The following is a 24,783-nucleotide window of genomic DNA, read 5'->3' on the forward strand; positions in this document are numbered from 1 at the left end:
ATGAGAGGCGAGCTGTTACGACTTCACCCCGATGCTCCGTGCGCGGGTCACCAAGGGGCCCGTAAGACGCGTCAAAGGATTACCAGGGCGCACTTTTGGCCCGGGATGCGGCGAGGCTTTGTGGAGCACTGTCGCAAATTCCTCTCCTGCACCTGATTAAGGCGGATTTCTGGGCAAGTTGCTATTCCATTGCAAGACCGTTCAAAGCGCAAAACGAAAACGAGGGATGTCGAGAGGGCAAAGCGCGTGTCCCTGTGCCCTCTCGTCGTCCCTTATCTACGTTTCGCGCTTTGAACGGTCTCCTGCACCGTTCACAAAACCCCCAAGAATGAGAAGCGTACTCCTTTACAGGCGTTGGAGAGGCTCAGCACCCCATTTCAGTGCACTGCGATGGAGATAGTGGGTCCACTGCCGACTATCTCAGTGGGGAGCAAGTACATATTGGTCTTCGTGGACCATTTCAGCCGCTACGCAGAAGCTATTCCTTTAGTTGACCAGAAAGCCGAAACGGTTGCGAGAGCATTTGTAGAAAAGATAGTACTGCGACACGGTGTGCCTGAACAGCTGCTGACCGATCAGGGTACACACTTTATCTCTCGGTTCATGAAAGAGTTCTACGATCTCTTAGGTATAAAGAAGTTACAAACGACCGCGTATCATCCTGAATGTAACGGCGCCGTAGAAAGGCTGAACCAAACGTTGGTGGGCATAATGTCTGATATTGTCGCTCATTACCAACGAGATTGGGATCAGTGGCTTGCATTTGCGATGTTCGCTTACAACACCGCGGTTCATGAGGGCACCAACGAAACCCCCTTTTTCCTCCTCCACGGGCGCGATTCAACGACGCAGAGCGCCGACGATGAGGCGGCTAAGATTCATTACAATACCATACAGGACTACCGCGCGGAACTGGCTCGACGCCTCTTCATATTACACCGACTGGCGGCGGAGGCTTTTATCAAAACAGCAGAAAATAGAAAGGCGCGCTCTGATCCAAAAGGCCAACCCAGCTGTTTCGAGGTAGGCGACAAAGTTTTCGTGAAGGTAAAATTCCGGACACCCGGACTGACCAAAAAACTCTCGCCGAAATGGAAAGGCACGTTCCGCGTGGTCAAGAAACTCTCCGACGTCACGTGCAGAATCTGTGGGATACACACAAAAAAGAAGAAAATTGTGAATTTAAACAAAGTCAAAATTGCTGTGTGTGAATTTAAAAATAAGCAACAGCCGGTAACGGCGGCTGACATGGACAGCCCACGACCCGGTCCCCTGAATGCAGTAGACCAACGGCGAGCCTGTTTAGGGACATGCCGCCCGAAGCTGTAATCGATGCAATTATTCACAATTCATTCTAATCGTTCCTTCCAATCGTTCCTTCCAGCCGCGGGAGGCGGCCGTCCTCACCTATTGCACGATTATGCCTTGCGAAGCAGGGGTGCTGTAGCGTACCCTCTCTAACACGCGATGGTGGGTGATGCATCTGTGTCAAAATTCCGAGCTTCCGCAACCCTATTTTCGGTTCATTTTTATTGTGTGCTTGTACTAGAGCACTGCACGGTCGTGATTTTAAGGCCCGAGCCCGGCCCGAACCCGCTTCGCGAAGCCCGAGCCCGACCCGGGCCCGTAACACCTAGCCCGAGCCCGGTACGGGCCCGGGCATTCATAAGTGAGCCTGGCCCGAGCCCGGCCCGGGCCCGCCATCTCAAGCCCGGGCCCGGCCCGGCCCGGTAATTTATTTTTTGGCCTTGGGAGGGCCCGGGCGTGTGTGACCATGCTCAGCCCTTGACGGTACAGAAAGTTTGGTTATTATATTCCGGGTGATCAGACGGAGCATCTAGTCTGTACAAGCTCGTCATGAACTGAAACGCAAAAAATAAGGGTTTAAAAGTGCACATAGTTTAGCTTGCACCGTCTGCAGTTCACGCCACATCGGCGTAATAATAGCTCGTATTCTTACACGAGAGACATCATCACCTTTGATGACCAGACTCTTGGCAAATTCACGTGGTTGTCTCGGACACAAGTTGGTATTGCTGACATTTTTCGATCCGTATTTGAACCAACGAGTATGTACGCGCGTTGAAGTACTTCACCTGCAGTAGTTGTTAAGCGGTGCTGTTTCTCTGTAACGCAAGTTTGATTCCCGGCGACGGCAGCCGCATTTTGATTGGTGCGGCATCTAAAACACACGTGTACATACATAGACATAGGTGCACAGCTCCAAAATGTCTGAATTAAGTCCTTCTCCTCTGCGGCATTCCTTGTAATCGTATCTTTGGTATGTTATACAACAACATAAAAAATCTTGATGCTGTGCAAGAAATGACATTAAAATTACAGTATACTGACCATCAGACCTAGCAAAACACGTTTTTAAAACAATGCGTACAACTAACAGCAAGAAGCGTGAAACATAAACTAAGAATATTCATTTTGATGCTCTTTTCTACACTTCACATCGACCTATTAACGTCCGTGCCTATGAATTCAAGCCCGAGCCCGGCCCGGGCCCAGGGCGTCGAGCCCGAGCCCGGCCCGGGCCGCCGCATTGAGCCCGGGCCCGGCCAGGGCCCGCCAATAATCGACTTCGGGCGGCCCGGCCCGGCCCGCGGGCTGGGTCGGGCCCGGGCTTTCGGGCCGGCCCGGGCCCGTGCAGTGCTCTAGCTTGTACAGTTAAAGTTTTCGCGGCGATCACTAGGGTAAAGTTCATAGAAGCGACAATGCGCCTTGTTATGTGCTTTAGTGGTGCCTATTCCCAGGTCTCTTTATTGCCCAACCTGCAAACTATTTCGTGCTCCACGACTGGACTTTGTGGTTCGCAAAATGTGTATTCCTACACGCGTGCAATCCAAGACTTTTGCAGTGGGAAAACTATTTTCCTAGAGGTGGCAGATGGGACGGTCGTGCGTGTGTCCCGACTACTCCGAGCCAGATGGAAAAACTTGCGCCGCAGGAAGTTTTCCCGTGGGAACACGCGGCAGCATCGGAAAGGACAGGTGTTTCCTTTTTGCCACGTGGCAAGCCAGGCTTCCCTACGCTTGACACGTTCTTGGCGCGTACGAGGACAGCCGCGCGTTCACCGCCGCTTGAAGCCGGCCCTTGTCCCCCTTTTCCTGGCAGCTGCTCGGAAGTAGGAGCCGGAGGAGATAAAGAGGAGCGAACGGAGAGGATCGGGGTGGAACTGGGGGTGACCGTATTGCGATTCGGACGCAGTCCTACGAGCAATCCGAAAGCGCGTCCCTCCCAAAAGCCCCCACGGTGCCAGCGTTTCCTGACCTGGTCTACACTTCGACCCGCCGAGCTACCGGTCCTGCCAGGCCTCCCCTTCCTAACTGCGGCCTACAGCTCGAGCTCGCCGAACTACCGGTCCGGCACTGCCTCCCGTTTCTGCCCTCGTTTTCGCAGCGCAGACCTTCCGAGTCATCGGCCCCGCACTGCCCCCATCTCCTGGCCCCGAGACCCACTTGGCCCGTCGGTGTCTTGTCGTCGTTTGACCAACCCTGCAACCCTAACGATTCCGCCCAACCTGGTAAGGAAGTCGGCACCACTGAGGCACCTCATTAAACTAATTGTTAATGTTTTGCGCCCGCCTCAGTGTGTCTCATTTCTTCCAAGCTCTGCATAGACCCACCTTAATATATGTTTCTGACTAACGGATTAAGGAGCCTCACACTCATAAAAAACCACACGCTCAAAGAACGCGGGAAAGCATTGTACCAGACTTGCACAAAGCGAAGCAAAATGGCTCGGCTAACCTTGCATATACAATTAAAAGCTAATAAAAACCGTGAAAATATGGTCGGGCTCAAGTGAAATATTACACTGGGCTGCCTTGATTTATGCGGGTTAATATCTAAGCAAACATTCTGGCTCGTATTCGCGTCCCTTGACTAACTCCCGACTAGCGGGCGACTAGCCTACGTCACTGACAAATTATAACACATGACCATCCTTAGTAGCGGTAACTAGCATTGCTCCTATTCAAAGGTCGTGATTAGAGTCTAGTAGCGCTAACTAAATAATGCGCGTATAGGAAAATTTTTGTCTGGCTCGGGGCTTGTTTTGGTAGAGACTAAATATGGCTTCCGTTTGTGAGTACGACAGGGTATCGTACAGGGATAGCTAGCTCAGCCCATTTATATCTGCACCGCAACACGCACGACATGGTATGTGAATGTCTCAATAAAACGAAATTTGGAAACGGTCATAGGTCCGCGGGCTAAGAAACCGTTACGAAAGTACATTTCGAGGCCGAAGCGCTGCTGCGAGTGATGGAGCACAACCAGCGCTGTCAGCACCAGTACTCATTTCTTCACGTGTACATGACAATCCAACCTACTAAATCAGGTATCGTGTGCAAATCCCCGTTGCGTTGGGCGAAGGTACCAGCAATATTTCAGCTTTCAACCAACCCGTCAATTCACAGAAATGTGTCGTCTGCGACATTGCAGCACCGCCTAACCGCCCTACGAACCATACGCCAATAAAAATCTAGATAATCAACCCAGTGCTTTCCTTTTGTAACCGGGAGAAAACTCGTCATGGTTGAGGTAAGAGTTCTTAAAATGTCAGTGCAAAAAAAAATACACTCTACAGGTTTTCACGGTACGAAAACTATTTACGGCTTTTGTTAAGTCATTAGGAACGCAGACGATAACAATCCAAAGTCGTTGCGCTATACCGGATAATAATTTAGGAGCATAAAAAACACATCATAAAGAACTCTACACCAGTGCGAACAATTTTTCCTCGCCCTCGTTGCAAATCTGTCCCACAATAGAATGCCACTAAAATGTCCGTGCACACTACTTGACGTTACATACACACATTGGTATAATAAAAAAATACTTCCAAACCTACCGTATAAATTAATAGGTACACCACCTACAAATAAGCAAATATTAGAGATGGCAGGTGCGGGTATGAGGCGCAATTAAAATATTGCTGTATATTTACGGCTGAAGATAGCTATGAAACACTGACAACGCTTGAACACAATACAAAAGCTTCCCTGTTACTTTTCACCAACCTGAATGTTTGCGTAAATATCCAAATATTCCAACCATGGACGAGTCCAGCATTAGGTGTCGGGAGCAGGTTATTTGCACTGCAACCTGCTCCACCCATACAGCGCTGCATCCGAACCCTGCTAAAGGGTAAGCTTTCTTCTTCCGCCATAAAATCATCGGCTGACGCTTGTTACAGTTTGACCAACGCGCTAAGAGATACGTGTTTGACACAACGATCTTGGCCTCCAACTACTGGTTGTTATTGACAGCAAAAAGCATACCCTGAAGAAACATGGTAGCTCTTAACACCGCAAAAGCGGCAATAAGGCTGATGAACCGACAGCATAGCGAAAAATTAAAGCCGTTTCACTCAACGTGAAAGCTGACGGAAGTGGAGAGCAGTGATTCACCATAATGGGCTGTAGGGGCCCTTATCCGCTCACTGCCTCCACCCAGTACAATCCAAGTTTCCCTCCTCCGCAGTACTCGCGCACACCCTGCTTGATACAATGCCAACGGGAGTCCTGTTATTTTGTGTTGGGTTTCCCCTCGCACGTAGCGGAGGTGCACTGTCACTTTTATGTAGTGTGAGATACACAGGACGAGGTTGAACAGTTTCGCGTGGCTAATGGAGAGCCGTGCTGTGCATGCGCAAGGAGCAGTGACGCCTCACGGCGCACAGCTGGCGCGCCGGAGTCTCCGCTTCTGCGACTGCCTTGAATTGGATTACATTGGTTGGATTGGAAATAATTGGATGGGTATATTGGATTGGAATAAATTGTGTTGGATTGGCTTGGATGTAAATCGCTTTACCAGCAGTCAGCATTATAATCAGCTAATCCTAGACAACCAGGAAAGCTAAGAATAATCAGCTGAACATTAGCTCACGCCAAGTATATCCTGGCATAGCCGAGATAGGATTGGATTGAAAAAGACTTTAATGACAAAGATCATGCTGTAGGCGGAGACCGATTTACGCCTCCATCTCTACGCGGCCTATTGTTGCATCTCCTTTCGCTGCCCTACTCAGCACTAGCTCCTTTTCGGAGCCCGTGCCTTTCAAGTGCGGTGAAGACCTGGTGAATGGCCCATTCTTGATCCATCTTGCTGGCTGACTCGATGGCCCCTTGAAGTTTCACTGGATACATTTCGAGACTGGCACTGTCCGGTTTGATGGCATAGTCCCACATAACGTGCCACCGGTTGGCCCGTCCCTTCTTGCACACATTGCACAGGGTCTCGGGGTATTCTTCCGGGAACATTCAATGTAATGCTGCCGGTGATGTGACCGACGCTGTCTGGAGTCTTCTTAGCCACACTGCCTCCTCACGACCGATGTGGCGGCGGGTACGCCTGTCTCGACAGCCGCATGTTCTTGAGTGTTTCGCCGTACCCTCTCGCTCGGTCCTTGGTCTCCGACCACCATTCGCACTCGGGACGACGCTGCACATTGGGAGAGCGGTGAGTAATAGCGTGCGCCTCCTGTGGGCCGTCTCGTTGTGGTTGCTGTATTCGGTAAGCATTCACCCGCGTGCGCATGGATCCACGCGACTTTACACTTCTTTCTGCCTTGTCACTGATCCGGCCACTCGCTAGGTCTAGGATGGCTACGAGCGAATCGCTTAGGACGATGTCACACCATGGCTCGGCCATTGCTCGGGTGATGGCGATCTCCTCTGCTGCGGTTGTATTAACACACCGCATACTCGCTGACGTAGACACGTCCCCCGTTCTCGCATTGATGGTAACCGCTGCGCATCTGCCCTTTCCGTAGTCTGCTGCATCCACGTATCTCGTTCTCGAGTCCCCGCTGTACTGCTCGGTGAGGTACTTGGCCCTGGCTCAAAGCAGCTCCCGGTTGTGCTCTGGATGTACCTTCTTCGGGATGGGACTCACCCGCACGTTTCTTCAAACTTTATCACAGAGCTCGTGAAGCTGCCTCCCCGTGACCTGATAGCCATACCACAAGGTCTCGAGTATGGCCCGGCCCGTCTCGGTCCACGTCAGTCTCTCTCGCTCTACCGCCAACTGCGCCTCGATGAGATCGTCCAGAGTGTTGTGAACGCTCAACTGTATCAGCCGCTCCGTGTTTGTTTACTCCTTCAACCCCAACGCTCGCTTGTACACCCTTCTGATCATGGTGTCAATCTTGTTCTTGTCCGTCTGCGGCCACTTGTGGTAAGCCGCGGTGTACGCTAGGTGACTCACAGCGAAGGATTGCACCAGCCTCGCGTGCCCTTCCTGACGCATGCCCGCCTTTTTGGACGAAAAGTACTGGATCACCGCGGGGTACTTGCTGTTTTGATCACCAACTTCTTCATCAGAGTACCCTTGCGGCCATTGCCGCTGATCAGCATGCCCAGCACCCGGACCTCGGGAACCTCGGGAGTTCTCTGACTGGTCTTCATGATAAGAACCAGGTGATAGCACTCTCTCGGGGGCAACCGATGTCACCCGACCTTGCGATGCGAGTACACCAGGAGCTCTGACTTGGAGAGCGAGCACTGCAGGTTCGTCCCGTCAAGCCGCTCATCGATAGCCAAGACTGCTATCTGCAGCCTCCTATCAATACTGGCGTCCGTGCCGCCGGTCGTCCACAGCGTAATATCGTCAGCATAGATGCTATGCTGGACACCCTTGACGCCCACCACCGCTTCAAGGACCCGGATCATGACGATTTTAAACAGCAGCGGTAAGATAACAGACCTTTGGGTCGTTCCTACGTTGCCAATATCTCGTTCTGGTAGCTCGATCTCCCCTGCGTGCCGCTCGATCTTTGGCCCCGAGAGGAAGTTCTTGATATATTCATAACTTCTCTCGGCCATGCTGAGCTTTGTCACCTGCGCCGTGATGGCCGAGTGCTTGACCCAATCTAAGGGACTTTGCAAGTCCAATCCAAGGATCACCCTGCTGTCTCTCGCGTCGTTCTCGATGATTACTTGTTTCAGTTGTATCATCGCGTATTGGGTGCTCAGTCCCCTCCGAAACCCCATCATCGAGTCAGGATACAGCCCCTTTTGTTGTAGGTAAACTTGCCAGGGGTTCGCCCACACGTGCTCGAGGACCTTCCCCACGCATGAAGTCAGCGAGATGAGGCGCAAGTTTAGACGCCTGGTGGCCTGCCCGGTTTCGGGATCAATACCGTCTTCACCTTCTTCTATTGCACCGGTAGCTTGCCACTCCGCCAGCACACATTGTAGTATCTCGTAAGCGCCGCGATTGACAGGTGATATAAATTTCGCAGGCCCTTGTTGGCAACCCCATCTGGTCCCACCGCGGACCTGGTGTTTACCTCCCGTAGAACGGTCTTGAGCCCGGCCGTCGTGATGTCACGATCTAATTTCTCCTTCGAGACGCCTGCGTACGCCTGGTGTTGCTCGGCCTGCGTTTCAGGTAGATACTTGGCACTAAGCCTTTTCATCAGCTCGTCCCTGCCGAGGCTCTTTTCGGCCTCGTGAATGACCCGAGCCATGCGATTCTGCTGGAAGGACTTGGTCTTAGTTTCGTCCAATAAATGGCGGATCAACGCCCAGGCCTTGCCCTGATGCAAGCTACCATCTATGCTATTGCACAGCTCGTCCCACTGCTGTCTGTAGAGCAACGCGCTGTGCCTCGCAATCGCGCGGTTTAGTTCAGTCACCTTCTTCAGCTACTTCTTGTTCCACTTCTGCTTCTTCCACCGCTGTTTGATCAATTTCATTGCCTCGATCAAGCGAGACAGCTTGCTGTCGATGCTCGGGGTGTCATCGTGAGTCTCGATCGAATTTGTAGCTCGCTTGACCTCCTCCTTGATGCCGGCCATCCACTCTTCGATGTTAATGTCTTTTACCGCCACCGGGTCTTCTCGTCTATGGTTTCAAAAAGCGTCCCAGTCGATCCACCTCTGCTCCGTTTTGCGGCCTCCGCCAACGACCTGCTCGATCTACAAGATGTAATGGTCGCTCCCCATGTCCTCACCGTTGTTACGCCACGTCACCCCTCTTCCCATCTTGACGAAGGTCAGGTCCGGCATGGTGCCCCCTTGAGTCGAGGAGCCGCTCGTCCGTGTTGGTTGCTAGGGTTGAGTGATCAGGGTGAACCCCTGCTCGGTTGCGTCGTACACCAGGTCTTTGACTTTGGCCGTATCACACTTGTAGCCCCATGATTGATGCGAGGCGTTGAAGTGTCCCACCACCACCAGTGTCTCTTTATTGGCTTGGTTGCCCGCCGCTCCCATCAGGGTCTTTAACATATGGTTGTGGTCTTTCGGGTTACTTTATAAGTTCACCAAGAACACAGCGCGCTTGCAGACTTTACCTGGAGCGATCTCGACACACACTTGCTCTCACTTACTCCTTTTCCGACCCAGCGACTCAGAACGACTCAGCGGGCAATGCAGCGGAAATTGAAAGGTGTAAAATTAATGGACAAGAAGAGAGCGGAGTGGGTCAGGGAGCAAACTGGTGTTAAAGACATATTAGTAGAGATTAAGAAAAAGAAATGGACGTGGGCAGGGCATGTAATGCGAAGGCAAGATAACCGCTGGTCATTGCGGGTAACTGAGTGGATCCCTAGAGAAGGCAATCGTTGCAGGGGGCGGCAGAAAGTTAGATGGGCAGATGAGATCAAGAAGTTTGCGGGGATAAACTGGTCACAGTTGGCACAGGACCGAGGTAATTGGAGAATAATGGGAGAGGCCGCAGTGGGCGTAGATAGGCTGGTGATGATGATGATGATGACTCCTCTTCCCTTTGTTTAGGTGATGTTCAATGGCAGCTAAGCCCTTCCTTAGGGTACACACCCCTCACCGACCGGACGTGTCAGCGTGGTCCCTGTATCCCGGCAAGGTCGGGCCCTTTACCATAGTTACTTGTTAGATGTTATGTCTGGCTTCTTCGCCGCGCCCCGCACATGCTGCTGGAGCGATGTTCTCTGGTTCTTGAGGCTTTGGCAATTCCACTGCGAGATCGTGAGCGAAGTGGTCGCCGCCCCTGATTTTACTGTGCGATGGGACCGTCTTGGCATGTTGCTGCTCCGCGGATTGCTGCACTTGTTCTTGTAGATACGGGTGATTGACGAACTGCGCAGCAAACACCGGGCTTTTTTACTATGGGCTTTATTGTTTGCTGAACCAGCGCGAACCTCGCGTTCAAGTTTTGTACCAAAACCGACCTTTCAGTAATCGATTCCGCAAGACTGGCGAACCTTTTCTCTGTTGTCCCCACCTCCTACTCCGTCACCGTCGTCAGAGTAGCGACAGCGGTCGTTAGTTTCTCGAGCTGGGCTTCGAGCTTCACCTTTCTTGACTTGTGTGGCTTCTTTTTGGGCGCCTCGAATGCCTCTTCTTCCTCTTCGCCTCTGGCCACCTCCATCGCCAGCTGTTTCGATGCCGCAACTTTTTCCTGATGCTGCTCTGCGTTTCTCTGCTGCTGTACCTGCTTCTGCTGGGCTGGAACCGCCACCTCTACATCCGCAGGCCTTGTCTGCCCTTGATGCTATTGTTTCTGCCCTTGCGGTTGTGACTGTTGACACCCCAGTCTTCTTTCCACCTTTGCCATCCGCTTCGCCAGCATCTCGATGGTTGCCCTTAGCGTGGCGTTAGTTACTCTTAGTTGATCGTTGGCCCTCAGTAGTTGTTCATATCTTTGGTCGTTCTTGTATCCCTTCGCTGCTGCCTTGTCGTTGCCCCGCGCGGCGCCTCCCTGCTCAACACCGCCCGGAGCTGCTGCGGCTGCTTGTGGCCGCCGCCATTCTTTACACAAATATACTCACGTGACGGATCGCGTGACCTTGACCGCAGGTGTTTGACTCACCCCGCGATGCACGTCGCCCAAGGCTAACGTCATGTGTCGTAACGCCACCTGCGCTTCCAAGCCGCGTAAGGAGCCCGGTGAAGGCGTCCGCTGCTGCTGCTGCCTTTCTTGTTCGACGTTTCTTCATTCCCAACGTCTTTTTCTTAATACGTACGGAATCTTCTATCTTGATTTACAGGCTCTGTCGCCCGTTGGGTGACCATCGCCACACAACTCGCACTTGGGTACACATGTATGGTCTTCCCTTGGGTTACTGACCCCAGAGGTCAGGCAAACGTTCGCGCTGGGAGTCGGGCATACATCGCCGCCGTGTCCAACTGTACCGCAGCCCCTACATACATCAATTTGCTTCCTGCACAGGCTACACTATTAAAGCATAGACCCGTACCTCACAAAGCTTGGAACCTTCTCGCTCTGGAATGCGACAATATCCGTCCTCGACGTGCCAGTGCGCTTGGCCCCTATTGCAGTAGCGTTATACTTTGCCACAATCTGTTGGTTGAGCTTGCTCTCGGAATCTTGTACTGGGACACCCCTAATTACCCCCTTGACGGTGACATGTGCGGTCGTCCCGTACGCGTCGACTTCATGCTTCCTGCCTAGAACTTCCATCTCTCCTACTTGGAGGTACTTTTTCGCCTTCGCCATGCTCGGTGTGCTAATCACCATGATGTTTTGGATAAAATTATGGCAAATCATGTCTTCCGCCCTCCCCGCTTTCTCGGTAATACCCGCAGCCGCCATGATGGCCTCCGCCACACGCGCCGGGTCAATCTTTGCTATGCCTAACCACCTGCGTGGTCACACCAGAATCTTCATCTCCTCTGCGGGCATACTTGGCATGGGGGCGGCAAGAATTACCTCTCTCCACACACTCTTGCCGCTGTCCGTCTTGTGTTCAAGCGGCGAACGCTCAATGCCGGGAAGGTCAGCCAACTCACCTTGGTCTCCTCGCCATCTGGATGTCTTGCCCTTCCCGCCAGCGCTAAGCCACCCGCTCGACTTGTGGAACTATTCGGGCGTAATATCTCCTCCCTTGGCTTGCATTAACATATGGGGCACGAGCTCCGCCAGTGCTGGCGTGTTAAACGAGGCTGCGTCTATCCCGCCCGGCGAGACGCTGGCAGTTATGCGTAGCCTTAGTCTAGCGCGTTATGCTTAGCCCCGCACGACGGCAGCGAAAATGAAAAGTCCGATAAAATGGTGAAAACCACACCTTTTGCCGAAAATCTGGTGTCAGTCGATAACCCACACATTTCCGAATACGATGGTGCTAAAATCTTCATGGATGGAAATAATTAACCCAATAATTGGGCATTAATTTCTAAGCCGACGTGAATACATTCACACACCTAGGCGACCGCAGCGCCACCATAGTCGAGCTATGCAACTGCAAATTTTTTCGCTTACTATAGCAAAAACCAGCCCAATGAGCGTTCCGAACTAACTAAACGCCGGTTCTGCCGGTTAATAATATAGATTTCGCGTCAAATGTACTTGCAGTTTTATTCTGTGGTAAACAACGGGACGATGTAGGACAAGCGCCAGCGTTTCACGAGTTTAGAACGGTTATGACTATGTAAACACCGAAGCATCTCCAAGGCGCCCTACGACGGAACCACAGCTTCTACTTCGGTCCGTTATCTCGCTGCTCCGCCTGATTCCGGCAGCCCCTTAACATCGGGCGGTACAGCGAGGTAAAACGATGAGGCGAGCCCCTAAATGGCTCTGCAGTTCAAACTTTCTTTCCTTTGGCAACAACGCGCGGGTCACGGATCTGACGGTCTCCCCATACAGCTCCGTCAGCTACACTTCCACGCCGAGCCGCGTGTCCCATCCACTCTAATGAGGACTCTCCCTTGGATTACAACGACAAGGAAAAACGGAGGCTCACTCAACAGAATAAAGGGCAGGTCGGTTAGGTCAAGGTAGCGTAAGAGAGACGGGGGGAGCAAGAGAGGCGGGTGATGGAGTCTTCGCCCTTTGTTTTTCATAGTATTTTTTTCTGCCCTAGGCCAAAGCGCGGTAAGTCACGGCGACTCATGGAGCAAACATAAAAATTACACATCGGACATCCATAGGGATGTCCGATGTGTGGGCCGGAAGAGAGCGTTCCAGCGTGAAGGAGTTCCTTTTAGCGGGAAGGTGGGAGCAGCCATCGGAAGACGACACGTGGCGCGAACTGCAGCTTTTGTAGCAGGCCACAGGCCGTTGCGAAGATGTCGTAGACAAATGTAGCAGCAAAGGGAGATGGCGGGGTCGGTGCATATTGGTGCAGGAACGACGACGGTGTATAAAGAAGACAGGGGGAAACTGAAGATCGAATAAACAAACATGCAGGGTGGCAGGAAAAGAGAGAAGTGGATAAGGAATAGTAAGCAGCTAGAAGAGGAAGATATCCAGGTATACGCTGTGACCGAGACGCACCCAGGGGACTTGGAGGAGCCTCCGGTAATGAGAGAGTATGTATGGGAAGGTTGTAATAGGACGGCTGCATTGAGAAAAAGCGGAGAAGTAGATATGCTTATATGGAAGAGGGCTAATTGGAAGAGAGTGAAAGAAGACTCTAAAGAACACGTGTGGAATAAAAAGATAGTTAAGGGTAAGGAGATGGCTTTATGAGTGTCCTACCTGTGGATGGGTAGGAATAGCAAAGAACAAAACTAAAAATTACTCCCACCTCCCCTCGTGGGAACCCCTGTGTAGATGTGACGCATAGGGGGTTCCGTTGTTGTTTCCGTTAGGTTGATTCTCCCATGGCGTGAAACGTGCCGTGAACCCCCTGCCGCGGCTATTACGCAACGTGGCGCAGCTATGACGCAACACAATCCAACACTATCCACTTTAATCCAATCAAATCCAATTTAATCCAAATCCAATACAATCCAATCTAATCCAAGCCGAGCCTAGCCAATCCAATCGAATCCAATCCAATGCCCTTCACGAGAGAGTGTTCACTATCGGAGAGGAGAGGGGGTCAGCGGCGGAGAGCGCAGCTCGAGAGGCGAGAAGAATGGGGGAGGGGTGTGGACGGACAACGACAACGCCGTATGGAGTGACATGGCGAGTGGATAAGATGCCGTCGCATCTAAAACTCGGAGCGTGTCTAAAGCAGGACTTTCAGGATTGGATACATTATGGGGAGGTACTATTGGTAGGGGACATGAACGCCCACCATGAAGATCTATACAGGTACAAAGACTTCAACGGAAATGTAATCCTAGATATGTGTGAGTACAAAAAGCTGATAATGTAAATAGGGAACAGGTCACCCCGTTATTCATCAACGAGTGAAGGGTGCACAAGCAAGACTTTGGCTGCACGCGCATTTTATTTACATGTCACTAGTTATTTCGCACTGAAGTTGTAAACGTTACCGAATACCCGTCTGCTGTCACTACGTCGTCATCTACGCGAAGGAAAATTTGACATCCACCTCAACTGCAGCCATACGGCTACATTTGAGCAGGATGAGAAATTTTTGATTGCAGAAACTAACCCTGCGTTACTGACTCCTCCTAAATCTGGTCCATGGCCACCTATGAAGGGAATATGTTTACCGAGAACCGCTGTGGATTTATTTATTGAAACGACCCCAGAAGAAACTGCTTAATCTGGATGCTGAGACAATGGCAACAATACATATTTTAATCTACTATTTGTAAGTAGGTGCTATAGAGATATTTCAAATTTTATTGAACTGGATCCAGTCAGTGCCTTATAAGGGAGAAGAAGGGATCACCCCTGCATTTCTCCGTGGAAACAAAGCCCTAAATATTTCACACAATTTCACATTTCAAATAATTCTGCAAAATAACTAGATAGTATAGTCAAGCGGTAATTCAAAACTTGTTTTGCTTGTCTACCTTTGAACACCAACCAGCTTCTCCCGTCGTGTTTACAGAGTGGACAAGCACCAAATTTCTCTTTCGTTCCTCTTGATTAATTGTAGCGTCTAACACGCCGACGCAACGCAGGTGATGAGGCATGCGGTAGTGGAGGGCTTGGGATTCATTTTACTACCTGGAGTCTTTAACTTCCGCCAAAATGTCGTACACACGGGCGTGTTTGCTTTTCGCTGCTATCACAAAAGCGGCTGCCGCGGCCGAGAATCGAGCCCGTTACCTCGTGCTCAGCAGCGCAACACCTTAACCACTGAGCCACCGCGGCGTGGTCTTTCATTATTCTTAATTCCCTTAATTTCACTTTAATTCTTGAGAATAATTATGACACACCCAAGTTCACTTAGTCCTACATTTAGGTGTGTTACAAGAAAACAGATGGTGCAGGCATTGGGTGAACCCTTGCACAGCAGGATACAAGATGCTGAGATGTCGCTGTGGTAATACACTCAGCTCCCAGCTTGGAGTCCCGGCAGCCACTTCTATAAAACTCCCGATTTACATTAGGCATTTCTGGATGAGATTTAAAGATTTGCATAATGGTTGTGTAGCACCTGTTGCGCTCAACACCTACAGTGAACGGCAAAACATCGGACTTCCGCCGTAATAGATGCCAAATATTTTATTCAATGTTTTTCTCAAAACATTGCCTGTTTATGTGCTGCTAGTTCAGTCACACTTTTAAAGTTCGACCCACTTTTTTTGTGTTGTACTTCTGTATTCGCATCAATGAAGCGTATTGTTTTCTTGCACAATCTATACGAAAATATTCAACATCAAATTCAAACTATTGTTGAATGCCTGGTGCAGGGAGCGTGATCTTCATTGAAGTACTTTTTTTCGATTTGCCCTTTTTGTGTACACATTCTATATTGTCAGTCACGTATTTTTTACCGTTACGATGTGTTTTGTTTTTACCGTAGTAACTGCATGCTGTCAGCTGGAATTAAAGCGACGCCAGACACACAGTGTGACTTCACCACCGTACAATGCGTGCGCCCTCTTCCACTACTTTTTCCACGCGTGTTAGCACAGTATATATTACGCTACAGCCAAACAAACAAGTACCAAGCTGTGAGCATACTTGACCACTAGATTTTATAACTGGTATTTATACAATTACAATGCTGGTAATAAATTGTTACGATTCCTGACATTTCTTCCATTTCTGGTTCACGACTGTTTATTTACCAGTGCACTTTCTATCGCCAGACATGAAAGTAAAGTCTGCCTAATGTAATAGATGTCTTAGTTTATAAACCATCGAAATTAAAACCTCAATATTCCATAAAACATCTCTTGAAGCAGAATTCTTTTCCTGCACACGCCTGATGTTGGGCTGGCTGCCCAAGTAAAAAACTACATTTGTGCTTCCAAGAAAAAATTTGATGCGAACCAACCACCTAATTGATAGATGCCTAACTTGCATAGCCAACGAAATATTTATGAAACGACACTTTCTAACGAGAGTGTGTTACTTTTGTAATGTTAGATTAAAAAGCTCCTAATAGGGACTTTTAGTGACTACTCTATACAGAATAAATCACGTTGAATCTCGAAGACTAACAATGTTCACTCAGACCTAGCAAAACGTTGTATGAACGACAGGAGCAGTTTTATCACAAACTTTATTCCCAAATTATAAGGTGACAACTTTCTAGAAAATAAAAAGCTTACCAATGCGCACGATGCTTTTCACAAGTTGTACAAATGTATCAATCAGAAAAGACGAAAGGGTACTTTGCTCAAATAATAGGAAGCAGTAGTACCTGCAGACGTGTAAGCAAAGATTTTAAATACCCTGAACATTACACCCAAAGTTGCTTGACTGTTGAGCGCATTACTTTAAAAAACCAAAATGTCAGTTCAAATCTCTGATGTTCTGCATAAGTTGTTCAAATGGCACATGAACCACTTTACTCGCTTCTTCCAATTTTGCCAGTCTTCTTTCCAGCTCCGGTTCTTTCCTTGGAGCCAAAAATCTTTTCTTTAGATCCTGTGAACACGAAAAAAAATACTACACGTAAGCTTTGTGTACCGCCAAATTGGGCCACATTTGAAGGGAATGATGCATTTTATGGCATTAGGCTTTTGCATTGCCTACTTAAAGCCGTGTCTGTGGTAAAGTCTATGAAAATTCAGACACAAAAGCTATTTTAAGTTAATTACCAATTACACTATGAATTCTTTAACAAATATTCATGAGAAAGAGGCAAGACGCCTTGGAGAGAAAAAATGGCTGGGAAGAGGGAACAAAAGCAGGTTGTCAAAAAGCTTATCGATTTTCCAAGTCCTATTCACTATGCCCGAGATCGAAAAAACATAGAAGCACTATACCCAATATCTTGTTTTCAAACATTCAAATAGTGTCCAACAAGAAGTTAAACTTAAGGAGTCGTTCACGCATAAGACAAAAGTAAAGGCCGTTTTTGAGGAAATGTGCTTCAATCCTTCTACCAGTGATGCGTCCCAGTAACCTCTTTGTATGTCGTATATTATAAGGCATGGTAAAATTAAGTCATGTGCCGGCGGCCTAGATAGACACACATTGCTGGTAATGTTATATGCAACCGAGAAAATGAAAATCCCAGACAGCACCACACGCGAAAACAAAATGCCATTTCTCTCCATGCCTAAGGCTGTTGGGTTATTTAAAAAGTGTACTGTCACGAGCCCATCGAGCCTTTAGGCTCCATGATACTTGAAACAAAAAAAAATAGCATGATTTCTTATGGGGCAACAGTACGTGCTTCCCTGGCTTTTTTCCTTTTTGAAGGTGCGGCTACCTTTGTATGTTAAGATATGGCATTAATTTTTCAAAACTCCACAAATCCGAGGAGAAAAAAATTGTTTAGTTTGCTACTTCTGAACGAAGAATTCTACGTGTGAAATGGTTAAAAAGACAACGAAAGCTTATACTGAAGAACGAGAGTTATGCCTCCATTGCACTTAGATATTTGAGGACGTCTAACCACACCTTCTTCTCTATTTAATGGAAAACCAATAGTTCTAAAGTTCAAAACGTATAAGCTGGTATCGTCAGCGGGAGACTTCGTTCTCTTGAGGGTACAAGTGCACCATTTCTTGTACGCACCCAGTGACACCTACTGCTTCGCTTACACCACTGCTCTCCTTTTATAATACTGCTAGAGCATCCCCGCTTCCCTGCAGCAGTAAGATAGTGGTAGAACCGTAGGTTGCGTAACAAAAGAACCCTGGTGTAGCCACCTCATTGGCGCTATTTTCGAAACCTGATATATGTATAGCAAAATATTCTCTTAGCACAATTCTGCAACCTATTTCTGCAAATAAAAGTGAACTGAAATCTCATCAAAGCATTCTGAATGCGTTTTATACCCCTTCGCATTGCATAACGAGTGCGGGGCTTGTACCTATCTTAGACCGGAATGCCGCATCGTCTTCCCTGCGCGTTTAAGAGCTGCTTAGATGTGGATTGTCCGCAGCCCATCACCAGACGTATTCCACTGATAGAATTTGTAGAATAAGTACAGCGTGGAAGGAAGCCCGTGCCTGCTTTCGTTGGTGATGACAGGCTGCCTGCAGAGCGCTAATGGTGCACCAGCATCATCTCATTATTACGACCACCCGTTTCAATGGTAATGTTTTGTGGGTACCAAGGCAGAGCAGGTTTACCAATTGTCCTTGCTAGCCGCAACTGCGTGCAATTAGCGGTAAAGTTCTTCGCTATTTATGCTTACGGTAATAGTGTATTACCATGTCAAATTTTTCCTGTATTACTGAATACATGTCGAACACGTGGAAGTACACCACCTATTGACTAGGTTCGCCCTTACACAGCAAGAATCATCCACGTGACGCGGTCTTTGAATTCCGGGCTCGTCTCACATTTCAGAAGATCCTGGTTTGTATCCCATCCAGTGTGAAATTTTGTATATTTTTTGCATTATGATTGATTGGTTGTAGGGTTTAACGCGCCGACGCAACGCAGGCGATGATGCCCGCCATAGTGGATGGCTCCGGATTACTTTTGACCACCTGAGGGTCTTTAACGTGCGTCATTTTTGCATTATAAAATACTTGGTTTTTGCCAGCTTCACAAAAGAAGGTTGTGCGATTGTTCTCTTCGATGCATTCTGGTACATTCCTTGAGCACTTGGCCATTTGTCATCTGTCAGTCATTTTGCATGCCATTAACGCCAATTTCACGCCAGAAGTTTTTAACCGTGCTTTCACATTAAAACGACTAAATTTCTATACAGAATTGAGTACAAGGTGAAATGGTAGTATGTTCAATTTTCTGCAATACGTGCATCAGCCCACAAACTAAACTGCACTGAGAGTTGATTATTGCGTTTTGAAGCTGCTAAAAATGGGTTTACACTGGATGAAAGCGTTACTTATTGCAGCAAATTCAAATAAAATGTCTCTCAAAAAAAGTTGCTTAAATGTTTTTCTTTATTAAAATCTAGTTTAAGACTATGTAGGTATTTATTGGGGATTCTTTAATGTACACACCTTTATCTCTTCGCTGAGGTCGTCAGTGGTAGACTCTGCATTGAGTCGTAAAAATGCTTCCTCTTTCTGTAAAGAGAATTGCAATATTTGAAACAATCCCATCGCAATTATTCACAAAAATAGTTTTTAGAATAGCAAGGTTAGCTGGCTGATAGAAGTAAATAGAGAAAAGAGCTTTCTAGAGGACGATTGTGGCAACCGTCAGCATAGCCACTTGAGGGTGCGTAATACTCTACCTTGAAAGGTGGATGCAGATTTATTTTCTTATATCTGCCCATATCCTCACGCCAGTAACACGGAACGTAATACAAGTGAGGCAGTGTTAACACCTGAAGGTTTTTTAGCAATACCCTCACAGCACCCTTTATATCTATTTAATCCTACCATCGTAAGGATCTAATTTCTTACACCGAAGCTGTTAACCAGTCGCTGGTTGAAACATTTTCTGACGTAAACAAAAAAACAGAGCCAGCACCCAGCAAGTCTCGCCTAAGACGCCGATCGCATGCGTCAGGCTGAGTCGCATGCGTCATGCAGCACCGAGCTCACTATGCGTATAAACAAAAACCGCAAAACATGCATCAAAACAGCATTATTGATAAGGCGCTGGTGAACAATTGAAACCCCCTTCCATGTAATCTCGTAAGGGTTAGGTTTCCAGCGGCTCACAAAAGGCGGGGGGGGGGGGGTTTGAAGTGTTGCCGAATCATTGGTTCCCCATACCACAAGAGACTGGAATAATCTACGATGAAACATTGTTACTGAGCCGAATACTATAAAATTTACTAATTCTTTGGGCAAACATATCAATGTACAATGTGCATCATTTCACTGCCACCTTTCACTCAGTTCTTGTGCAGTCAAATAACGCGTGGTAATATTCCATGTAGTAATACTCTGCGTAGTTCATTTTAGTTATTGTACCAGTAACTGTTCTAATTGTTTCTACTAAATTTTTCCTTTTTTTCACTCTAGCGATGCAAATTATTTTGCCTTTTTATATCTTGTGTTCATTTTGTTCTTTTTGTAGTTTTTGTGACACCTCTGTAAGCGTCTTTGCCCTATGTAAAACCCTTCCCACAGGACCTGAAGGGCTTTTTTGAAATAGGGCTACCGCATGCATCTGGCGAGACAGACCCCAGCAGTTCCCGCCGAAAACGCCCAGCTCATGCGTCAGAAACCACCAATAGCCGCCACAGAATCCGAATGCAACCAACCCCCAGGCAACAAGAAACATTTCATAATCTCCCCCGCCAGCATGTGTAGAGGTTTAGAACAACTGAGTGGGACGTCCACTTTCGCAGCGTGGGAGAGCGTCCAGTTTTTCCTGTCAGAAATTATGTCAGTAATGCGCTTTGTACTCGCCCTCAATCAAGAAAACACGACTCTTTTTCAGGCCGCTGCGCAGAACTGTTTATTTTTTCAAGACAGATAGAAGACTAATTATGCTAAATAAGGATGGAAATGTTATAATTTTATATTTTTTACCCAGCAGTTGGTACGCTGACTCAACTTTCCAAGAAGATTTCAAGCCACAAACTCCCTTTACAGGCATACAGCGATAGAGGCGAGTGTTTCAAAAATGTATGCTATTATAGGAACTTCCTACAAACCACGAGTATATAATAAATGTTGCACATACTAAGAAACAAAGGCAACAACAAAGCATTTAAATTTGCTAATTGTGATACAAACCGGTAGTGGCTCACTAAGTTCATGATATTCTAAGGGGCTAATCGATTCCAACAGTTAGTGCAAGCTCCCTCCGAGAAAGTTCAATTGCAAAAGCAGTGCTCTTCTCAGTAATAGTGAGAGCCCTTTTTTCCTAAAGGGAAGACTGGTTTGAGGAATTTAACTGCTACTTGTGAATTTTCGTATGTTGCATTTCAAAAGTTTATACGAGTTAGAACAAACTATACCACATACTTACGTTTGATAGCCGCACCCAATACCACCCTCCATTACAGAAACCGGGGGATATACGTATAAAACATCGTTTCGTTGTCACCACAGCGAATGTTACTGCGCTATGAAAACGACATGCTACTTGACCACACTGTAGTATGTATTTGGCGATATAAGGTTTCTGCAAGTTATTAGGAATGGCGTGTCCTAACGTACCTGCTTGTCTTCCAGGCTCTGAAGCCTCTGCTCCAGCCGTTTTTTGTCTTCAGTCAATTGCTGAAAAAAATTTAACAAATATTAATTCACACTTCCATAGACCGGTGAGTTACTTTTCCCGACGTTTCGCAAATCCCGGTCAAGTTCGCTTGCACGGATAGAAATACGGACACGAGATGCAATGGAGATGTCGCGTTATGCACATAACTACACGCTGTACACTTGAATATTATCTACCACTGCCTCCATCCCCGGCGGCGTGGTCCAGCGGTAGCGCGTTGGGCTTCTTGCGTGTATATCCTGGCGTCGGTGGTGCGATTCCTGCTGGTGCCAACATTTTTTTTTCTTTTTTTTGCGACTCTACGCAGTTTGTCCTTGGGGAGTATCGGAACGGACCATCCGGGTGGGGGACTAACCATTCGTCCCCTCGCAGTTATTCCCCAAAGGGACTAATGATTGTGCAGAGGCCGTTAGACCCGAAAAGACGAACTTTTCGTCCTTTTTGACTAAGAGTGCGGACGCATGTTCATTCTCTTGTGGAGTCACTCTACTTGCATTAGAACGCTTGTCTAGCACCCCACAAACCAACAAAGCCTTGAAAGTGTCCCAATTTTGTGATTTTCTTGTACAAATACGCAAGCATGTACAACTACTGATTTATACAATCCAAGTGATTAATAAATGACCAGTTCAAACATTTTTCCAACAAAAAAACAACGCAGAACCTCCCGATGGGGAACTCAGCGATAGTCGATTGTGCATTCGCATAGCTTTAAACATCAGCCCTTAGCGTGCGCTCCAAACCAGGATTGATCCCTATACCGAAGGCGTCACTCCACATAAGAGAGCTCTTCTCACAGTAAGCACCCGCAACTGAGCAGCGCACGCAGTCACATTATCGGATGTGTGGCGGTAAGGTGAAACTTTAGAGTTGCTTCAAATGGCCTGTATATGCACATGAATACTACCCATGCACCACATCAACTAAGCTCACGTTTATATAAATGCACAGAATAAACCACATAATAATAAACTCGTGTGCTTTCTGCTGTGCTCTGAAGCTTTACGTGACATACGTTAATGTGACGCTATGAGAAAACAAAAACAAATGGAGAATGGGCCAAGTTCAGGGGAGGTGGTAAAACAATCCTTGCTCAAAGTCTAACAAACGCCCTTATCAACACTATGATAACACAGTTGGGCATATATTTTAATTGGCGGCATGCTGTTGAACATCAACAAACGGCCAATGAGCCTCAAACATTTAAGGCACTGTAGCTGAGTTTTTTCTGAATCACTGTTATCTACATTCCAATCCAAAACACCATCACTGCCACCATTATAACCCCTGTCACTAACGACATCAAAACACACAGGTGCACCAAGGAGTACCGCATTGTAGGAACTCACCAGGGTTATTTTATTTTATAGCAACATCTAGATTAGGCTAGATTTGAGGAGGGACCGCAACAAGCTAGGACGAAAGAAGCCGATAAATGAGCTAACAGTAAGACGTAAAGTAGAAGAATTCAGGATCGCGCTGCAAAACCGATATTCCGCTCTTAACGTGGAAGCCGAGCATACGACACAGGAATCCAGCGACAACCTTACACGCATTATCACGGAGTGTGCAGTAGAAGTCGGGGGCCCTATGGCTAGACAGGATACTGGTAAACTATCACAGGAGACGGTAAGATCTAATCAGGAAACGGCAAACCATGACAATCTCTACCGCAGCTGACAGAATAGAACTAGCGGAGCTCTCGAAGTTAATCAATAGGCGTAAGACAGCTGACATACGGAAGTATAATATGGAGAGGATCTAATACGCTGTAAAGAACGCAGGTAGCCTGAAAGCTGTGAAGAGGCGTCTTGGCGTGGGGAAAAATCAGATGTATGCACTTAAAGATAAGCAAGGCAATGTCATCACAAATAGGGATAAAATAGTCACACTGGCCGAAGAGTTCTATAGGGATCTGTACTGTAGCAGGGACATCCAGCATAACGCCGAACGAGACAGTAGTGCATAGGAGATAGACATCCCACCAGTAACGGCCGAAAAAGTAAGGAAGGCTTTGAAAGAAATGAAAGGGGGCAAGCCACCTGGTGAGGATCAGATAACAGCAGACCTCTTGAAGGATGGTGGAGAAATTGTACTTGAAAAACTGGCAAACCTGTATACGCAATGCCAAGTGACCGCAACGGTACCGGAATCTTGGAAGAACGCGAACATCATCCTAATCCATAAGAAAGGCGACATGAAGCACTTGAAAAATTACAGACCGATCAGCTTACTGTCAGTCGTCTACAAGTCGTCCAACGTAATCGCTAACCGAATTTCTGCAACCTTAAATTTCAGTCAACCTAAAGAACAAGCAGGGTTCCGTAAAGGTTATTCAACAATGGACCATATTCACACGATCAATCAGGTGATAGAGAAGTGTGCTGAGTATACTGAACCCCTATATATAGCCTTCATAGATTATGAGAAAGCATTTGACTCGGTCGAAATCCTAGCAGTCATTCAGGCATTACGGAACCAGGGGGTAGATGAGCATTAGGTAAGAATACTACAGGATATCTACAATGGGTCCACAGCTACCATCATCCTCCATAAGAAGAACCGTAAAATACCGATAAGGAAGGGTGTCAGACAAGGCGACACAATCTCTCCAATGTTATTCACAGCATGTTTACAAGAAGTATTCAGAACGTTAGATTGGGAACAGGTGGGAGTAAGGGTTAATGGAGAATACCTTAGTAACCTCAGATTTGCTGATGACGTTGCCTTGCTAAGTAACTCGGGGGACGAATTGCAAAGCATGCTTTCCGCACTGGACGAAAAGAGTAGAACGGGGGGCCTGAAAATTAATATATTATTATGCAGAAAACTGAAGTAACGATCAATAACTTCGGGACAGCACAGCGGTTTGAGATAGGTGGCGAGGCAGTGAAAGTGGTAAGCAAATATATCTTTTAGGCCAAGTTGTGACCCCAGATCCCAACCATGAGACAGAGATAATTAGAAGGATAAGAATGGGGTAGGGTGCATATGGCAGACATTCTCAGATAATGAGTAGCAGCCTACCATTGTCGCTGAAGAATAAAGTGTATGACAGCTGTATCTTACTGGTACTTACCTACGGGGCAGAAACCTGGAGGCTCACTGAGAGGGTTCAACTTAAATTGAGAACTACTCAGCTTGCAATGGAGCGGAAAATGATAGGTGTAACATTAAGGGACAAGAAGAGAGCGGAGTGGGTCAGGGAGCAAACTGGTGTTAAAGACATATTAGTAGAAATTAAGAAGAAGAAATGGACGTGGGCAGGGCATGCAATGCGAAGGCAAGATAACCGCTGGTCACTAAGGGTAACAGAGTGGATCCCTAGAGAAGGCAAGCGTTGCAGGGGGCGGCAGAAAGTTAGATGGGCAGAAGAGATCAAGAATTTTCCGGGGATA

General features: G+C 47.7%; 1 protein-coding gene across 1 annotated transcript in view; it reads right to left on the reverse strand.

Annotated features, from left to right (window-relative positions):
• Positions 1 to 16,317: 16,317 nt before the first annotated feature.
• The window catches only part of LOC144142277 (TNF receptor-associated factor 6-like), a 35,954-nt gene continuing 27,488 nt past the window's right edge, over positions 16,318 to 24,783 (reverse strand). Inside the window, exons 9-11 of the mRNA XM_077673654.1 lie at positions 21,325 to 21,384; positions 19,204 to 19,269; positions 16,318 to 16,702 (exon numbers count right to left, since the gene is read on the reverse strand). Of these exons, the coding sequence (XP_077529780.1) occupies positions 16,568 to 16,702; positions 19,204 to 19,269; positions 21,325 to 21,384 (261 nt within the window). The 3' untranslated portion in view covers positions 16,318 to 16,567. The remainder of the gene's footprint in view (positions 16,703 to 19,203; positions 19,270 to 21,324; positions 21,385 to 24,783) is intronic.

The sequence above is a fragment of the Haemaphysalis longicornis genome, unplaced genomic scaffold, assembly GCF_048455015.1.
Source record: "Haemaphysalis longicornis isolate Haplotype H1 unplaced genomic scaffold, Haemaphysalis longicornis Haplotype H1 scaffold_6, whole genome shotgun sequence".
In the NCBI taxonomy this organism is placed as follows: Eukaryota; Metazoa; Arthropoda; class Arachnida; order Ixodida; family Ixodidae; genus Haemaphysalis; species Haemaphysalis longicornis.